Source organism: Elgaria multicarinata, chromosome 3, assembly GCF_023053635.1.
Source record: "Elgaria multicarinata webbii isolate HBS135686 ecotype San Diego chromosome 3, rElgMul1.1.pri, whole genome shotgun sequence".
NCBI classification, from domain to species: domain Eukaryota; kingdom Metazoa; phylum Chordata; class Lepidosauria; order Squamata; family Anguidae; genus Elgaria; species Elgaria multicarinata.
This window is the reverse complement of record NC_086173.1, coordinates 27370239-27390941: the sequence shown is the minus strand read 5'-3', so window position 1 is coordinate 27390941 and position 20703 is coordinate 27370239. Positions and strand designations below refer to the sequence as shown.

Here is a 20703-nt window from a genome sequence, read left to right as displayed (position 1 = left end):
TGTAACCCTCAAGGATTATAGTTACACACTTTATAACTGTCTGGCTGTTTCTACACCAGCCCGCAAATCCAGGCTGGTCACAGCCGAGTCCCTGTGTGTCCAAATGACACACAGGGACTCCTGGGAGGGACAAGAACGGGAAAAGCCAATTCTTCCCGCAGTCTTGGGATCATACCAAGACTATGGGACGTGTGGCCGCCCATCCCGGCTTCTTCCCTCCTCCCCGCAAGTAGCGGAGATTAGTAGAAGGAAGGAACCGGGCCGGGAAGAATCGTGGGGGGGGGGGGGGGAAGCAGGGTCGGAGCTTTCTTTAAAAAATATCAACTTACATTTTAGTTGGAGTGTACGTGCACACATCTCCTTTTTAAAAAAATGGCAGATGCAACACCCTCCTTCCTCTCCAGGATGTTGCACCTGAATGTGGACTAAGGGGAGGATCGCGCGATCAGAATATGACGTAGAAAGGGCCTTTGCCCGAACAATTCTCTGTTATGAAGTGGAGACTTCACCTTGAGATGCAGAGTTTTTAGTGGGCTTATAAAATGAAAGGATACTGCTCTACCCTATGCTGTAGAGACAAGGATTCTCCGATGGATCTCTGGTTTCCATACAAAGAACTGACCAGCAATGCCCTCCTCCAAACCTGCCTCTTCCTTTACCTCCTATAAAATCTTCTTGCCTGGTTGCACAGCAGAAGGGCTTGTAGGGAGGCACAAATCAGCCTACTTCCCATCTATGCCAGCTTTGCAACATTTCAATCTTAAATCCGCTCTGTCAATCCCTGCAGCAGGTTGAGATTTTCATATGCAATTACCTCTAATATATGTACAACTTCCATTAATATACTTTTTTTATGGAATATTTGAGCTGCAATATTCCAATTTTTGTATGGAATATTGCAAAATTCAGAGAAGTGTGCAGTCTGAAGGATAACTGGGTTCCATTACACATATTAGTCACATATTGTGGAAAGGGACAAAGCTCAGTGGTAGAGCACCTGCTTTGCATCCTTGGTATCTGCAGGTGGATCTAGGAAAGCCTGAAACCCTGGAGAGCCATCGCTGCCGGTCAGTGCTGACAGTGCAGGGCTAGATAGGCCAGTGGTCAGACCCAGCATAAGGCAGCTTCCTATGTTCCTATGTAGTCCAGGAAATGTGCATTAGGTTGGTTCACGTAAAAAATGTAGACCAAATAAAATTCTCCACCACTTGTGATGGTGCTTCACTACATGAGTGTTGGCTGTACAGAGTGTTGGCTGTACAGAGGGCACAATTGAATACCAAAATGGGAGCAACGGGCACAAGCTCTCCCCTTGTGCCAGTGCTGGGTCTCCTCTTTCGTTGCATCCTGTGAACAGCTCCTGGGCAGAGCAGCGCAGAAGATCAGATGGCAAGTGAGTGCATTTGTGACATTATGGGGCTTGGAAGAACTCTGTTGCCTTTTGATGGACAAACAAACCCTCTCAGTTTAGACTTGGGTTAGCGAATACTTTTTTTAAAAGTCATGTCAGTTTGTTGGCTCGAGTAGTGGATAACGTATGTTGGCTGAAAAGCCGATGCACAAAGCTCGGCCAAACTGAAAAGAAATCTGAGAATCCGGGGGGAGCTCTGTGTGCAATTATATGAAAGTTTAGTATTATGGATTAATTATTTAAAACATTTATATCCCGCCCTATATCAATAAGATCTCAGGGCGGCATACAGATAAAAGCATACAGTATAAAACAGTAAATACTTCCCTACACCACCCCGAACTCTCTCCTCTATATCTTTTCTCTTTCTCTGTGCTCTTTCCTGGGTCCTACACTCTTTGAATAGCAACCTGCCAGTTAAAACCAAGATTATAATCTGTATTCCCCACCCACGTTCCTGTTCCTTGGCAGCTTCCTGGCACTAGAACACCCTTCTATCTGACATCCAATGTTTCTCTTCTATTACTACATTGACACGTGACTTCTTATATGACGCACTTCTTCACTCACTCATTCTTGGCTGACTTTCCTTATTCACTTTTCTTCGTAAAGTGTCCTGTTCTAATTAGAGTCTAAGCCTGTAGGCAAGGCCTCTCTCTCTCTCTCTCTCTCTCTCTGGGCATGTCTAGACCAGGGGGTGGAGGGGGAGGATCTCGTGATATGCTGATCACATGATCCTCCCCCTCAGTCCACATGTGGCACGCAACATCCCGGGAGGACGGAGGACGTCGTGGCCCCCATTTTTTTATTATTTTTTTTAGTGAAGATGAGCACATGAGCACTCCATCAAAAAGGTACGTTTTTGAAAAAAATCTCGCACTCCCCACCCCATCCCTGATGGGCACGGAGCTCCTGAAGAGCTCCGTGCCTGGTTCTCTGCTCCTCGCATTTACTCGCGAGGAGCCAGGACGAAACTGGGATGGTGGCCCACACCTCCTGCAGTCTTGGGATCATCCCCAGACTGCAGGAAAAGTCAGGATAAAAGTGATACCCATTATCCCGGGGAAATGGAGGGATCATCCTTCCCTTGCCCCCAGAATCCCCTGTGCTTCATGTGGACGCACAGGGATGATCCCAGGGCGATCCCAGGGATAAACACTTGTCTAGACAAGCCGTCTCTGTCTCTGTCTCTCTTTCTAATTTTTGTACTGCACCTAGCAGTTATAGGTGCTTGATAAATAATAATTAATTATAGGTGCTTGATAAATAATAATTAATAAATAATAATATACCTACCTATAAATAGCCTCATTAAAAGAAATACACAGATGCAAAGATGGTGTCCATTTCAGGCATAAACACTCTTTGCAAGCGTTAACAAGGTCACAACCTATATGAAAGAGGAATTTAGCTACCAGATTGGTTTGGTTATGGAGTGATTTGATTATGGAGAGGGAGAGAAGGAGAGCGGCAGAGAAGGGGAGGGAGGGGGAGATTTCTACCCCCAGTGGAGATTCTCTGTTTAAAAAAACTCCAACCTGCAAGTTTTTCAACCCCACCCAGTCATATGTCCAGTGGTTTTATTGTCTGGCTGCTCTGAGAGCCTGTGGCTGCTCAAGAACAGTATAAGAGTGTTTCTTTCTGCTGTTTGCCAAAGTCAGATTGCCACCTGAGTTACAGTTTGCCCAGCATGTCACACATTGTCCCTTAGAAAACAGGGCCTTCAAAAGGCAAGGCTGCTGCAGGCCTCTCTAAGAAGGCACATGCAGTCGCCAGGAGAAACAGCAGATCTGCCCTCAACCTTCTCCAGGCCCAATTTCTGTGGCAGTTGGATGGCGTTAAAAAACAAAACAAGCGAGTCCGTGAGCTGCTCCATGAATCCCCACAGGGATGATGACAATGGATTGCCTGTTTTACTGGGGTTTTAAAAATGCTTCCTCGGTAGTCCGTACCTCAGGGGTGTTGAACATCTTTCATCCAAGGGCTGAATACAATTTTGGAGAAGATCTCAAGGGCCATATTCTGGTGGTGGTTAGAGGCAGAAGAATGGGGGCTCAACTACACCAAGCAGGATATTCCACTATCTGGTAGGATCTACACTACTGCTTTCAAACGCTTTATAACAGTTTTGACAACTGTTGGGGCCCAGGATACACTGCATATACAGTTTTCAAAACATGTTCAAAGTGCTTTAAAGCGCTTTAAAGCAGTAGTGTAGATTCCCCCCTCTGAAAGCAGTGTATAAAAGGCAGGAGCCACACTACTGCTTTATAATGATATTGAAGTGCACTACAGGAGCCACACTACTGTTTTATAGTGGTATTGAAGTACACTGACAACTGTTGGGGCCCAGGTCACATCTATGTTATATCCAAGCAGGATATAACACTATGAAAGTAGTATATGGTATGTGTCATGGATCCCAACAGTCATCAGTGCACTTCAGTACCACTATAAAGCAGTAGTGTGGCTCCTGCCTTTTATATACCGCTTTCATACCACTTTCATAGTGGAATATCTGCTTGGTGTAGATGAGCCCCTGGAGTCAAAATGCCCTAAATTCCAGCATACTACAGCTTAAAGCTGTTACTACCAGTAACTGTGTAAAAGCTGGATAATGCTAAACAATGGGCAGTCAAAAGAAAGGGGGTAGGGCCATGGGAAACAGGTAGGTCTAGGGTAAGGGGAAGTGGTTATGGCATCTAGGGAACCCCAGAGGGCTGGATTTGGCCCATAGGCTGGAGGTTCAATGCCCCTTGTCTTACCTGTTTCTTCCTACATACTTTCACCTTTGGTACTGGAAACTGACAAGCTGCCCACCAGGTTTTTCTTCTTCTTCAGACCATTAAAGCTCCAAAAATTCCTAACTCATCGACCCTAAAAATCATGCTGCACGTTCACATGGTCCAGCAGCCTCTCTTTTTAAGTCTGTGTTCATTCAGGCAAAGACTTTTTATCCTCCAGGTCTAAAACAGACATAAACGTCTCATTCGTCTTATCAAAATTATTTTGGTTTGCTTCACAATTCCTCTAATGTTTTTTTCAGGGAGGAACTTCCAGATTTGCTTCCAATTTCTCTTTTGGTAAAATGTTGTGCAAGCTCAAATCCAGGGGAGAGGCAGTCACCTCTAGAGACATATTTGCAGCTTGCCTAGGATACAAGCTGTGCAGGTTTAACACCAGACCCTCACAGCAATTGCAGGCTAAATCAATCTGAACGTCTGAACTGTAGTGTCAGGGCTGGCCCAAGAAATTTTGTGACTTAGGCAAAGGGACAAGATGGCACTGCCTCCCATTCTATGTACAAAAACTGACTGGCCTGGCAGATGAATCTGATTTCAATGCTATTGATGGGACAGGTTGTCCACTGAACCTGAAGGGAGCAGTCTAACATAGGAGACACAAGGTAGGCTGCATGACACACAGCTTTCTCCTTGACCACGTTGCTGCTGCCTCCTAGCATCTGCCACCTAAGGTAACAGCCTCAAGCTGCCTAATGGTAGGGCCGACCCTGTGTAGGGATTAGAAAGTGTTTCCAGGTCTTTAAAATCTAGCCATCTGGCTGGTGACCATGCAGATATGCATACCCACTCCCCATTGCCTTGGGAAGGTTTGAAGAGTTTTTGCTCAATGAAGAGAAACGTGCCAGGATACAACCTGAGAACCTTGGAAAGATATCCCCAGACCTCATCAGTCACCCAGCAAAGTAATGGGGCTTTCATCATTACACAATGACAACTTTTCCCAAGGGAAAAACAACAACTCACGGACTAAAGCAAAAGGTGCCAGCAACAGATGCAATTATGGTGTTAAAAAAAAAAAAACATGTGAAACTTCCTTGTTCCAGTACAGCGTTGTTCTTTTCATCAGACAGTATGCAAACTAATTAAATGTTAGCTCCAAAGGCTTTGCATCTGGAACTGGTTCTTAAAGCTTTGACCCAATTTCACCTGAACAGGATCACTTTTCAAGCTGGTTAAATTAGCATAGGTTCTCCCAGTGCTGGACCATCCCCCTTATTCAGAGCTTGCATAAATAGTCATGATTTCCTACTCCCAATGTTACAATTGATTTTATGTATCATCATCATCATCATCATCATCATCTCTATATCGCCTAATAGCCGAAGCTCTCTGGGCATTTTACAACAATTCATCAGATAATAACATACAGCATTAAAAATACAGCATATAAATTTACACATACACAATTTTAAACAATTTAAACAGCTAAAAATAATTTCAGTACAACATTAAACCTGGTTAGATGACTGGCATAAATGCCCCATCACATGCCACAAAATGCCATTAAATGCTTGGGAGTAGAGGGCAGTCTTAACCTGGCGCCAAAAAGATGACAGTGTTTTTATTTTGTTTTTATTTTATTTACATCTCACTCTTCCTTGTCAAGAGCCCAGTGTTGCTAACAACCTACATAAAACACTGTACATTGCACAAACAATATTAAAATCATGACTCTAAAATCACAAATTTATAATGAAATACAAAAAAGAAAAAATATCTTGACTCTAAAATCACAATTTTATAATAAAACGCAAAGAAGAAAAATCAACACAATCATATTTGTCGTTGTGGAGAATTACCTTGAAAAATGCAGCTTTCACCTCACAAGTTGCATTGATCACATCTACTAATTTTGGTTGGTGATTTCTTTTAAAGCATACCAGAGAATACCCTCACCATCCTGTATGGCTATAGACATAAGAACATAAGAAAAGCCATGCTGGAACTTATCCAGTTCAGCATTCTGTTGCCATAGTGGCCAATCAAATGCCCATGGAAAGTCCACAAGAAGGACATGAGTGCACCCATGTTCCCCAGCAAGTAGTATTGGGGGGGGGGTGTGGCATACTGACTCTGATAGTAGAGATAATATAGTGCCATTGATAACCTTATTCTCCAGGAATTCATCTAATCCCCTTTTAAATGTGGGTTTCTTAGAGATGTATGGAGACATGGGCTCATCTACACCAAGCAGGATATTCCACTAAGAAAGTGGTATATAAAAGGCAGGAGCCACACCACTGCTTTATAGCAGTATTGAAGTGCACTGACAACTCTTGGGGCCCATGACACATGGCACATACTTCTTTCATCACACTTTCATAGTGTTATATCCTGCATGGTGTAGATGTGTCATGGGCCCCAACAGTTGTCAGTGCACTTCAGTATCACCATAAAGCAGTAGTGTAGATCCTGCAGTGCACTTCAATACCGCTCTAAAGCAGTAGTGTGGCACCTGCCTTTTATATACCACTTTCATACTGCTTTCATAGTGGAATATCCTGCTTGGTGTAGATGAGCCCATACTCCTTCCAGTGGTTGACGGCAGCAGCATTGAGAATGTGCAAAGGCACAGAGCAGAGAGCATTGATATGTTGGCTGAATCATCATTAGTGTCATGCCAAAAATTTATCCCACATTATTTGTGACCATTCTCATTTAATAGCAAAGAAATTTCTTTCAGAAAATAAAGTTAAAAGAGAAGAAATGTTGGGGGAAGTTCTCATATGTTGGGTTCAGGGTTCTTATACTTCCTTTACTTAAGAGGTGGCTGAGGAATGTGTACGAGTGTCCTGTCTTTCATTGTACAATCATCTCTCTGTATCTGCATTAGAGATAAGATGTCTCCACAATCACCCCTCAGAAATTTAATATTTGGAAAGTCCTGGGGAAAGTGCTGAACCATAAAGAACAACTAGAGCTGAGCTAAAATTCTCAGAGGACATTTTTCTCAGAAAAGCCCTAAGATTTTTCTTTTTCTTACCCCCCTGGAAAACCCTTGGCCACTTTGTAGAATTTCCCCCAAATTTTCTTCCCTATATTTTGGTGGGTTTTGCCTTCCCTCTCACCCCACTCCACCTGAAATGCCACAACATGATGCTAGTTAAAGGTTATTGTGGAAAATGGAAAATAGGGGGCAGGCTGTTGTCACTTTCAGTGGCAGTGAAAAAAACCAAACCCCAAGCTGGGCTACAACCCTTGCCAGTGGTGAGACCTAGCTGTGAGAAATTGTTGGAGAATTTCTCTTCCCACTGGAGAAATTTGTTGAAATTCTCCCCCCAATTTCTCTGGCTCAAAATAGAGTGGAGACACTTGAGAGGTCATTTTTCCACGGTTCTAGTCATCCTTTCTAGAGAACTTGGAATGTGCTTCTAGAGAACTAGTCATCCTTGGAATGAGCTCATCAACTGGGAAAGCTATCTACAGAGAAAAGAAGCATGACGTATTTATTTATTTATTTATTACATTTTTATACCGCCCAATAGCCGAAGCTCTCTGGGCGGTTCACAAAAATTAAAATCATGAAGAGCATAAAAACAACCAACAATCTAAAAACACAAATACAAAATACAATATAAAAAGCACAACCAGGCAAAAAACCAAACAGCAAAAATTGATATAGGTTAACATATGGAATTAAAACAGCAAAGTTTAAAATTTAAGTTAATAGGTGTTAAAATACTGAGAAAATAAAAAGGCCTTCAGCTGGCGATGGAAGGAATACAGTGTAGGCGCCAGCCGTACCTCTCTGGGGAGCTCATTCCACAGCCAGGGTGCCACAGCAGAGAAAGCCCTCCTCCTAGTAGCCACCTGCCTCACTTCCTTCGGCAGGGGCTCACGGAGAAGGACCCCTGTGGATGATCTTAAGGTCCAGGCAGGCACATATGGGAGGAGGTGTTCCTTCAAATAACCTGGCCCCAAACTGTTTAGGGCTTTGAATGTTAGTACCAGCACTTAAGATGTAGGCCCTTTCTACACCTAAGGGTTATCTCAGGAAAATGGAGGGATTATCCCTGCCTGCTCCCGGGATCCCCTCTCTGGCATTTGGATGCACAGGAACGATCCCGGGAAGATACCTGGAAAAAAGGCCGGTGTAGCCATGGCCACAGACCCATGCTAAGAACATTAGAAGAGGCAGCACACAGGAAGTACAAAACATCCTCAAGACAAGGCCTAATGTCATCACAGTTGTGCGTGCGCAGAGTAACTTTTATTATTTAGAAACATGCTGGCACATTGCCACACAGCCTCCACCCCTGCCATTGCTCACCCTTGCCCTGCACACATGCTTTTCGATAAGGATCTCCCAACAGTTGTAGTTGGGAGGGCGCATTCCACTGAATCCATATGAATCACCTCCCAAAGGCAACCCTTTGAGACCAGAGCAAATCCTCTGTAACCACCTCTGGTCGGAAACACGTGGAAGGGCTGCGTTGCTTTGAGCAGAGAGCTGGGCTGTCCCATCAAGGCTGGCAGGAGCCATCTTTTGTCCTCTTTCTGGGTGGGCTGAGACAGGAGGTGTCAGGGTGAGATGCGAAAGAGGATGGAGTGAGATCAGGGCTGTATGGATGAGGCAGGCTGTAATTAAGCATAACATGTGTACCCTGGTGGCAAGCCAAACATTCCAGCCCAAAGGGCAGGAAAAACCAGAAGAACCAACCTTTTGCCACCGTCCTTGTAATAGGACTTACGAAATAGGTAGCTCCCAGGGTGTGGAGGAGGTTCTGTCATCACCTGTTCTGTATTTGGAAGAGTTCCCTCTTCCCTCAGCTGCAGGCTGTTTCTGTTGGCTGATGCCTTTGCGTTTATGACCACTGGGGGTGTATCTGTCATCTACCCTGCTGGCCCAGGGGTTTCAAGGTTTGAATTTGGAGCCTCAAGGTTTAAGGCTGTAATTTAGGAAAGTGAGCTATTTGGACCTGGGCACCAGCGACATTGCAAGACCCTGAAATGTTCAGGATCCAGGCCCATAGGACATAAACCTGCACAGAATTTACATGAACTAATATCGATCTCTAGATATGTAAATTTAGGCCTAAGTATTGGGGTATATTTCTATTTCACAAAAGGCAAAACCAGCTAATTAATTTCCCATCCAAATCACACCCAATATAATGAATTATTTCATTCATTTGCACCCCACCCTCACATCATCCTAAATCAGTTGTTCCTCTTCAATTAATGTGAAATGGTTGTGGAAAGGTGTAGAAAAAAATGCAGAATAAATAATGGCTGGTTAGATTTTTCATGAACACACACACACACACACACACACACACACACACACACATGCATTTAAGCTTATGGGGAGAAAGCTTCCATTGGCACCAATGGGCACTCTGTTTTGGGGAGGAGATCCAGGGCCCTGGTAAATAGACTCGGGTCTCCTGCCTCATAGGCCCAGGCCTAGCAACACGTCTGGTAGGCATGGGTGTGGAGAGCATATGCTTTACATGCAGAAGTCCCAGGTTCGAAGCTTAGCATTTCTAGGTAGGGTTACAAATGAATCCTAGGTGAGACCCTGGAGAACTGCTCTCAGTCAATGCTGACAATGTGGGCTAGATGGACCATAGATGGACAATAATGGATGGACAATAACAGGCTCAAGTTAAAGGAAGCCAGATTCCAGCTGGACATCAGGAAAAACTTCCTGACTGTTAGAGCAGTACAACAATGGAATCAGTTGCCTGGTGAGGTTATGCGCTCTCCCACACTAGAGGCCTTCAAGAGGCAGCTGGACTGTTAAGTATATGAAAAGAAATACTTGCTTAGTCATTAAAATTGTGTGTGTATGGCTATCTCAGGGTTAAACAGAGAAAGACTATCTGTGGGTAATTACCTTGAGATAGAGGCTGTTCTGGGAACCTTGCCAAGATTCTAAGTTAGCCTCATCACAGCTGTATGTAATGTAGATAAGAATTGTGTAGATCTGTATATAGTTTCTCACTTGTGTAAAATGGATCTGATCACTGCTCTCTGATCACTGCTTACTGATCACTGCTCTCTGATCACTGCTCTCTGTGTATGCCTCAGTGTGCTGATCTGAACTGATCTGAATTGAACTGCACAGAAGCCTGAAGGAAATAAACCAGCTCTGCTGTGTAAGACCTGCGTGATGTGTGTTTGTTTCTGAGCACAAACAGAGTTCCAGAGAGAGAAAAGTTCTGGCACAATAACCCAACAAAGGTTATGGGCCCAGTCCAGTCCAGGAAGCCTACGCCAGCCTAACCCAGGCAGAAGAACCAGAACTTGGTGGGAACGGTGCAGTATCAGAACCAGGAGTCTGCTAAAACAGAAAACTGTTGATGGAGGAAGACATCAAGCTAAAGCCAGTGCTGCAAAGTGAGGAAAAATCTCAGTCAGCTGACTCTGAGGAGGACTCTGAGCAGGAGGACGGTGAGATACAAATTCCTAAAGCAGAGGAAATGGCAGGAGCTAATATGTCTGGTTTGCATCAATTGTTAGAAAAGCTGAATGACTCTAACTATGCATTATGGTCTTACAAAATGCAAATGTATCTGATTCAGGCTGAACTGTGGTATGTAGTCACAGAGGATCCACCAGATAGAGCAGATCCACAGAATGCTAAATGGTTTAAGGACGATGCAAAAGCAATGGCAGTTATTGCATTAGCTGTGGAAGACTCTCAAATTTCCTTCATTCAGTTTTTGAATACATCAAAAGAGTGCTGGAATGCGCTACAAGCTGTATATCAAAGAGAAACAGCGGGCAGTAAAATAATTCTGACCCGGAAGCTGTATGGAATGAAGCTGAAACCAGGGGAGTCTATGTCAAACCATTTGAAAAGCATGAGAGAAATCTTCAATCAACTCAGGGCACGAGGGATGGAGTTTACAACTATACACCAAGTCTATGTGATTTTGTCAAGTCTTGATTCATCGTACGACGCGGTTGTCACCATGATGGAAAGTCAAGAGGAGAAAAATTTAACCCTCGAGTATGTAGCTGGAAAACTACTGGAAACCTATGAAAGAAGACAAGCTTCAAAACAACAGAGCCTTAAACATCCTGTGGCTGAATTTCAACAAAGCCATAAATCTTCTGACGTGGTGGCTGCATTAAAGGCAAGGAAATGCTTTAACTGTGGTTCCACAGGACACTTAAGGCAGGATTGCAACAACAAGAAGAAAAAGCAGTCAACAGCAAAGTGGAGAGAAGAAAACAACATGAATGAAGCTGAATCAACAAAGAAGTGTCTTCTAGCAAGAGTCAAAGAGACAATGAATCCTTGGTTTTTGGACTCTGGGGCTTCAATAAGTATGGCAAAAGACAAACTTTCATTTGTAACCTTGGAAACTTCTACTTCAGAGCAAAAGTGTGTTACCCTTGCAAATGGAACAAAAATCCAGATTTGTGGTGTGGGTAATGTATATTTTGATTGTCTGGGAGTTGAACTACAAAGTGTTTTATATGTACCAGAATTGGAAACAAACCTTCTAAGTGTGTTTCAGTTAACAGAAATGGGGTATGAGGTTTGTTTTACTGAAGAAAATTGTACTATAAAACAGGGAAACAAGGTGTGTGTGCAGGGAATAATGAAAGAATCTTTGTATGTGATTAATACTTGTACAGAAAATGAAGTTGTAGCCAGCAAAGTCACAACAAAAACAATAGCCAATTGCAAACCACACCGAGAGTGTATCCATTTAACTCATAAAAGGTTTGGTCATGCTAACTATAAAACAATTTCTAAGATCCCAGAATTGTGTGAAGGGGTGAAAATCAAACCATGTTCTAACTATGTAGAATGTAAGGTATGCAGTGAAACCAAGTGTCATAAGTCAAACATTCCAAAACATAGTGAGAGAACAACAAAAAGAATTTTTGAATTAATTCATGCAGATCTTGCAGGTCCTTTTGAGACAAGTCAAGGAGGAAACAGATTTTTCTTGTCTATTGTTGATGATTACAGTAGATTTGGATTTGTGTATGTGTTAAAACAGAAGAGTGAAACTTTTGGAAAGTTCAAAGCGTTTGTTAAGTGGAGTAAAAATAGATTTAAAGAACCTATAGCTAATCTAAGAACGGACCGGGGAGGTGAATTTCTTAGCAACCAATTTAAAAAATTCCTCAGTGATGAGGGTATACAACATGACCTTACTGCTCCATATTCACCATTTCAAAATGGAGTTGCAGAAAGGAAAAACAGAACCTTGCAGAACATGTTAAGAGCTCTATTGAAAGAGTCAGGATTGTCTAATCTGTTCTGGGCAGAAGCTTTGTCCACCTCAAATTATTTGTTAAACAGGCTTTACCACTCTGTACATGAAAAAACCCCATATGAAATGTTTTACAAAAGAAAACCTAGAGTGTCACATATAAGGGTTTTTGGAAGTAAATGTTTTGCTCATGTTCAGAAAGAAAACAGACCAGGAAAGCTAGCTCAAAGAGGTTTGGAATGTAAACTGTTGGGATATGATACACAAACAAAAGGCTATCGTTTGTGGTCTCCATATCACAAAAGTGTAATTGTGAGCAGAGATGTAGTTTTTCATGAACAAATGCAGGAAACAAAACAGTATGTAAGTTTGCCTGTAGAACAGAAAGCTGTAGAAACAGAAGAAATTCCTGAACAATCTCAGCAAGAGAGGGAGGGGGAAGAAACTATAAAGGAGGAAACTATGCCTGTAACTATGCCAAAGCGACCAGAAAGGGAACGCAAAGCTCCAATTCGTTATTCAGATGAATACCAAAGCAAACAGGTTTCTCATAGAGCTTTACTAATAGCCTATGAACCTACTTCATTTGAGGAAATTCAGGAAATGGAATCTACAGAAGCTCAGGGCTGGCATGAAGCAATGTCAGAGGAAATCAGAGCAATGGAAAAAAATGAAACGTGGGAGCTAGTACCTTTACCTGAAGGTCGTAAAGCCATTACCTGTAAATGGGTATTCAAAGTAAAACAAAATGAGAAAGGACAGGTGGAACGTTACAGAGCAAGATTGGTAGCAAGAGGATTTGCTCAAAAATATCTAATAGATTTTGAAGAAGTTTATGCACCTACAACAAAATACTCAAGTGTAAAACTTTTGTTAAAAATTGCAGCAGAAAAACAATTGAATGTATTTCATTTTGACATCAAAACAGCTTTCTTATATGGAGATTTAACTGAGGAAATTTACATGACTCAACCAAAAGGTTTTGTTAAAAATCCAGGGTTAGTTTGTAAATTGAAAAAATCCATATATGGTTTGAGGCAAGCAGCAAGGTGTTGGAATAAGAAACTGGACAATGTATTGATCAAAATGGGTTTTAAACAAAGCAAAGCTGATCATTGTTTGTACACAAAACAGGATGGTTCAAATGTAGTGTATTTGCTGATTTATGTAGATGATTTGTTACTGGTTTTTAATGAAGAAGAACAGAAAAACACATTTGTAAACCAGCTGCAAAGACATTTTGAGTTAAAAGACCTTGGTTCAGTGAAAAGTTATTTGGGAATGCAAATTTCAAAAGATTCTAACACAGGGTCATTTCTGATTGAACAAAGTGGCAAAATTAAAAAATTGCTGGAAGAACACAGCATGGAGAATTGTAAAATTGTTGCCACTCCTATGGTCACTGATTTTCAAAATCAGACAGACAGTACTGAAATGGAAGACATACAGAAATATCAGAGTGTGATTGGAAGTTTACTTTATCTAGCAAACCTAAGTAGACCAGATATCACATTTGCTGTAAATCTTTTAAGCAGAAAAATGACAAAACCTTCTGTAACTGATTGGACAGCTGTAAAACGTGTATTGAGATATCTAAAAGGTACAATCAATTACAAATTGGAAATATCTACACACAAAGATGGAAATTTCTGTGTTTATGCAGATGCTGACTGGGCTAACGCAATTGATAGAAAGTCTACCAGTGGAGCAGCATTCTTTTACAATCAATCCTTGATTGATTGGTATACAAGAAAACAAAATTGTGTAGCAACCTCTAGTGCAGAAGCAGAATATATCAGCTTATCTCTGGCTTGTAATGAGATTGAGTGGTATAAACAATTATTTGCTGATCTAAGGTTGGAAATTGAGACACCAGTAACCATATTTGAGGATAATCAGGCATGTATTAGTATGGCTACATCTGAAAAGTGTAAACCAAGAACTAAACATGTGGATGTTCGTTATTCTCATGTGAAAGATATAATTCAGAAGGGCTGGATTAAGCTTGAATATTGTCCATCTGAAATGATGTTGGCTGATTTATTCACAAAACCAGTATCAATGGTAAAACACAAAGAGATGCTTTTAAAGCTGGGTCTCAGATTGTAACACAATTTAAACAACATGCGCAAGAGGAGGACTGTTAAGTATATGAAAAGAAATACTTGCTTAGTCATTAAAATTGTGTGTGTATGGCTATCTCAGGGTTAAACAGAGAAAGACTATCTGTGGGTAATTACCTTGAGATAGAGGCTGTTCTGGGAACCTTGCCAAGATTCTAAGTTAGCCTCATCACAGCTGTATGTAATGTAGATAAGAATTGTGTAGATCTGTATATAGTTTCTCACTTGTGTAAAATGGATCTGATCACTGCTCTCTGATCACTGCTTACTGATCACTGCTCTCTGATCACTGCTCTCTGTGTATGCCTCAGTGTGCTGATCTGAACTGATCTGAATTGAACTGCACAGAAGCCTGAAGGAAATAAACCAGCTCTGCTGTGTAAGACCTGCGTGATGTGTGTTTGTTTCTGAGCACAAACAGAGTTCCAGAGAGAGAAAAGTTCTGGCACAATAACCCAACATGGACAACCATCTGTCAGGGATGCTTTAGGGTGGATTCCTGCATTGAGCAGGGGGTTGGACTCGAGGGCCTTGTAGGCCCCTTCCAACTCTACTATTCTATGATTCTATGACCAAGGGTCTGACTCAGTGTAAGGCAGCTTCATGTGTTCCTGTGTTCCTATGGTTACACTGTGAAATGACATCACTTGCTTTCTAGCTGACCTCCTGGTTCTGCCCAGAAACTTGAGCTCATCGAATGGAATTGAACTGGGAAAGGAGGAGTAAAATATGCCATAGTCATCTTGCTAATGCTTGTATAAATGGCATTCACATGGTGTAACAATATGTCACATCTATGCCCCCTCTAGGTATGACGTGGCGTCACTCTCATTTGAATTCAGCTGAGACACCCTTTCTCTCCATGATAAGAAAGGAGAACGCACTCAAGGTGTTGTTGGCAGCATCGCTATTAATCCCATCCATTGTATTCAAAGTTTGCCTCAAGGGCTCCTGTGGGGCCTGCATGACACCCAAGGCTACACTCCATGACTTCCTTCTGGGAAGAAGATGGATTATGGGTGCCTTTATGACTGCAGGCTGTCAGCATCACACAACTGAGTGCCTTGTTCCCATTCCATCTTCAGCACCCTAACAAACCTGTTTAAAACACCTACGCCGAGGAAGCCTCTTCTGGGAACCTGGGTACAATGGAACTCCACCCTGTCCATCCAGTTCTGTTAGCTTTGGAATTGCTGGCATTGTTTGATATGTTCTGTCACACCTTTGCAAGTTGCTTTATAAGCTGAATAGATGCAACTGAAGATAGGACTCAGGTACATTTTAATAGTTTTAACGTTTGCTGCTGCTGCTGCAAACATTAGCAACGATGCAAACTGGCAGTGTTGGATACCATTGCAGGACATAGCAGTTGATGCCCATAACAAGAAAATGGGGTACAGGAAGAGTTGGGGAGTATAGGAAAATCACCCATCCCTGGGTGGTGACGATTGATTCGAGCAGAAAAGCAGACCAATTGAGTTGACTCCAGCTATGTTTTGAAGCATGGCTCTTGTCTGATTTCAGGTTGTCTTGCAATCCTTCCCAGTAAAGTTGGTGGTTAATCATTCAATCCTGAAGGGCCATACTTGAAAAATTGTTCTTCGGACCTCCTGTTGGAAAGGGAAAAAAACCCTTCCTTGAGTCAACTATGGAACCCAATTCAAAAGTTATTTGGGCATAGGCATGCTTGAGGAACTTGATCTTTTTGGATTTGAATATCAACTGACCTGATTTGCACCTTCCAGACTAATGTGAGGATCAGAACATAGCTATCTACTGGATTTTGTACATCTCCAAATGTTGAGGTGCAGTTCTCCACTCTAAAAACATGCCAAAATGCATAAAAATCCGTATTTTGTGAGAAAATACACTTAGAAATGCTTGTTTTGTGAGAAAATGCGTTTGCAATACATTTCATGTGGTTTTTAAAATAAAATAAAAGTTAATGAAGAAATGGGATAGAATGGCTATAGGAGCGAACATTTGTGAAAGTAACAATTTCCAGAGAAGACTGCTAGCCTGTTTCAGAAAAAACGACAAAAAAGTCTTGTGGCATCTTCTTCGCCATGAAGACTGTTCAAATCGTCTGAGGGCTGTTTAGATGGTATGAGTACTTGTCTCATCAGCAATAGCAATCCTAATAATGACAGATTAAGAGGATAACATTATCGTGGCAAGTGTGGGCAGCTGATGAGACAAAGAACTTCAGGTGTCACCAACGTAGTGTGGGCAACAACCATAGAGGATTTACAACCATCATGCCACAGATATTTAGAACTGGGCTTTGGAAGATGGAAACTGGGTGGAGCACTGGAAAGACATTCCTTTTCTTCTGTGAGGCCGTGTTGATTAAGTGATTAACCACCATCCTTGTTGAGGTTTGTTTCCAGCTCTTCTGGACTTACCTGGTGTCATTATTTCTGACATTTATTCTCCCATGCATTTTCTAGCTGCTCTGGGAATTCTTTTATTTGGGTAGGGATGATGTCTCATTCTTGCATAGCTGTAGAGCATCCAGCACAATGGATCCATAAGCTTCTTCTTCTAAAAGCTATGATAATTCACATATTAATGAGCAGGTGGAACAGGTGTGTGTGTTTATGTGCTTGTGAGATCACTGGTGTTATTTCATAAATAGATAAAGGAAACAAATCCAGAGGACCTAAATTATATACACTGTTTAAATAATACCTTCTACCATTTCATTCATACCACTCACTCATCCCTCTTTTCCCTTAGATATGAGGAAGAAATAAACAAACGCACTGGGATGGAATTCACCTTCACAGCCCTCAAAAAGGTAGGCAGACCCAAATGTTTCAGTTTCACATATGTGCAGTGGGATAGTTATGTTCAGCTATACCCATGTTAATGAATTCACCACCTTCACGGTTAGTTAAAATATGAATGAGAAACGCCTATTAAAAGTTGTTGTTGTTGTTGTTATCTTGTTCGGTTAGACAACTTTTTTGATGTTCTTCAGGGTTGCATCTGTCCCACCAAAAATAATGGGGAAATCTCTAGGAACAAACTCTGTGGTTCCTGTCTACTAACTATGCTCTAGGGATGCTTTAGAAACAAGGCTTCTATGGTAGGAACCATAGAGCCTGTTCCTAGACTGTTTTTCCCCTCCCTTTTTTTCTCATCAGAATAGATGTTATTGCTGTTGGGGTGATTATGAGGGTACTGATGCCCGGTATGTGTGATGTATGTCTGTGAGAGTGGTGTGTATGCTCACATGTGCAGCCTCCACCAACCCAGCAGACACCCAGTGTGGCCCTTGAAGCCAAAAGGGTTGTGTACCCTTGGTGTCTTGTAACCCAGGAACCCCCAAATTATGACTTGGTGAAATTTTGCAAATTTGGAATAGATAATGCCTGAGGTGGGAGGGGGGAAATAAAATTGGATGATTATGCCACACTCAGTTATTTCCACCCGAAAAGAAGTGGAACGGTATCCAATCCCATCCTACTTAGGCCGCAGCTAGACCTAAGGTTTATCCCAGGGTTGTCCTGGGGTCAAACCTGTTCACCTAAGTGCCACACAGGGCATCCAGTGCTCAGGCAGGGACGAACCTGGGATGATCCTAGGATAAAACTTAGGTCTAGCTATGGCCTTAGAGAACTGACAATGGATACATAAATGTACCATTATTTAAAATTTAAAAAGGTTAAATTTTAAAATTGGTGTCAAACCTTTTTAAATTATTAATAATTAATTATTATTACATATTATTATTTATTCCATTTATACCCTGCCTACATATAGAATGCCCTATATAGAATTTAAACACGATAAAAACAATCAATAAAATACTATAGGTAGCATAAACGTGTTAAAAACAGAAAGATAAAAAATCAATAAAACCATTATAAAAAAACAGTAAAAACAATATGTAGCGGTCAGGAATAAGATACTAAAAAGGGAAGGCCTGCCAGAATAATACAATATTTAATCCCTGCTTAAAGATATTCAAAGAAATCAGCAGGCCGCAGCAAGCCAATAATAATAATAATAATAATAATAATAATAATAATAATAATAATAATAATAATTTTATTTCTTACCCGCCTCTCCACTTAGATCGAGGCGGAGAACAACAATGAATATAAAACACATTAAAAACTGATAAAAAACATAGCATACATGATTAAAACATCCTTAAAATATCCTAAAACATTCTAAAATTTCACAGGATAAGCCTGCCGGAATAAATCAGTCTTTATTGCTCTTTTAAATGCTAAAAGACTGTCAAGTTGACGAATCTCCTCCGGCAGGCCATTCCACAGTCTGGGAGCAGCAGAAGAGAAGGTCCTCTGGGTAATACCCGTCAGCCTAACTTTGACTGACTGAAGTAAATTCTTCCCAGAGGACCTGAGTGTGCGGGGCGGATTCTACGGGAGAAGGGGATCCTGCATCCCCCCCAGGTAGCCTGGACCCAAAACATGTAGGGCTTTAAAGGTAATAACCAACACTTTATACTTCACCCGGAAACTAATTGGCAGCCAGTGAAGAGATTTTAAAACTGGTGTCATGTGGTGTGTGTGTCCCCCCTAGGTGTACCAGTGACCAGCCTGGCTGAGGGAAAGCAAAGGAAAAGGTCCTCTGGTGTGTGACTGGCAATCTCACATTAGGCAGTCAAGCAGAGGGTCTTCAAAGGACCTTAAGTAGGGTTGTTGTGAGCATCCTTCTGGTTCTGTGAGGGCAGCGGATTCCACCCCTCCCACACACACACGCACACACACACACACACACACACACACGTCTGGCCTTCATGGATCCAGTCGGGCATTCCTGCAGTAAGCATGGACCACTGCCGAACACTCAAGAGGCCTCAGCAAGCACTTGGCAGCCAAACGTAGCTGCTGCTGAAATTGCACACTGTTAATGGCAGCTGCCATTATTACGAAAGAGGGAAATGCGCAATTTCCAGAGCCTTGGGAAATTACACATCCCCCCCCCCCCCGGTGCATGCCAATGGGGAACTTAAAGGCCCCATTAACACAAAGGTAACATAGGGGGGAGGCACTTCCTGAGGAAATGTGGACCTAGACCATATAGGGTTTTTAAAGGTAAGAACCAAACGACACAGAGTTTTGGAATGGCAGCGATGAAACCAATTTTAAACACTGGAAAACATTTCTAAAATGAATAATGAAAAGGACAGCTGAAAATTAATTGCATTTCCAAAATCTGGCATTTAGATGTTTACATTTTAACAATTTGAAAGGTTGACTTGTGTGGCCTTGCTCTATTTTGTTTTGTTTTTAGTTTCCTCAACTTCCCTGCCTGCTACTTACAGGGCAAGCGAAATCTGGAGAGTGATCATGGGCAAATTATCACAGCATTTGCATTTCTAGAAGCTGCTGAGAAGGGGTGGGAGTGGAATGAGGCTGCTGATTTGGGGCAGGCACCATACTCCCTTCAAAACAAGGAGTACAGGCTTCAGGCCTTTCTTATAATCATTGCTCCGAAAAGGAGGTTTTTAAAAAGAAATGGAACCCAGACAGCCTGTAATTGTTCTGTATCACCTGGCACTCAAGCTGCAATGTTTGGGCCAAACCTGTATAATTATAACCAAGCTGTTCCAGATTAGCGTAGCATTTTATACGCAAGCAGAATTTTCCAGCATTTCCTGTTCTTAAACCATTATGACATGCCTGTGCCAGTGCCCACTGTGGAGTTTCCTCACTCCACCTTCGGAGGGACAGCTTGAATGTCAGGTGACAGCAATTGCTATGGGCACCGTTGGGGACAGGCTGGGTGTCAGAAATGTTCCCGATGACATGCTGTTATGAATTGTAAATTCCTTTTAAATGTGTTCATCCCCTACTGAAACCTGCCTTTCTGTTTACCCTGTTGGTGCTGTTCAGCAGTCCCACTTCTTCTTGTAATTAAAAGATTACTCTGTGGGTCAGCCCCACTTCCTTCCTTCTATGCTTCACCTAATTTATGACAGAATTAAAGCATTGATGAAATCCCAGATGTACTGTGGGAAATGAAGGGAGCATAAGGTATACATCCCAAACCTACATTGGAGAGGCAATGCCTTAGGGTGACTATATGGAAAGGAGGACAGGGCTCCTGTATCTTTAACAGTTGTATAGAAAAGGGAATGTCAGCAGGCAGGGCTGGGTAGAGGGGGGGTAGTTGGCATGGGCCTACAATTTTGAGGGGGCCTACTC

At 42.1% G+C, this 20703-nt stretch overlaps 1 protein-coding gene across 1 annotated transcript in view; it reads left to right on the top strand.

The window, feature by feature from the left end:
- LOC134395286 (keratin, type II cytoskeletal 80-like) overlaps positions 1-20703 on the top strand; it is a 224060-nt gene that overhangs the window by 181290 nt on the left and 22067 nt on the right. The window contains exon 4 of the mRNA XM_063121439.1: positions 17258-17318. Within this exon, the coding sequence (XP_062977509.1) occupies positions 17258-17318 (61 nt within the window). The remainder of the gene's footprint in view (positions 1-17257; positions 17319-20703) is intronic.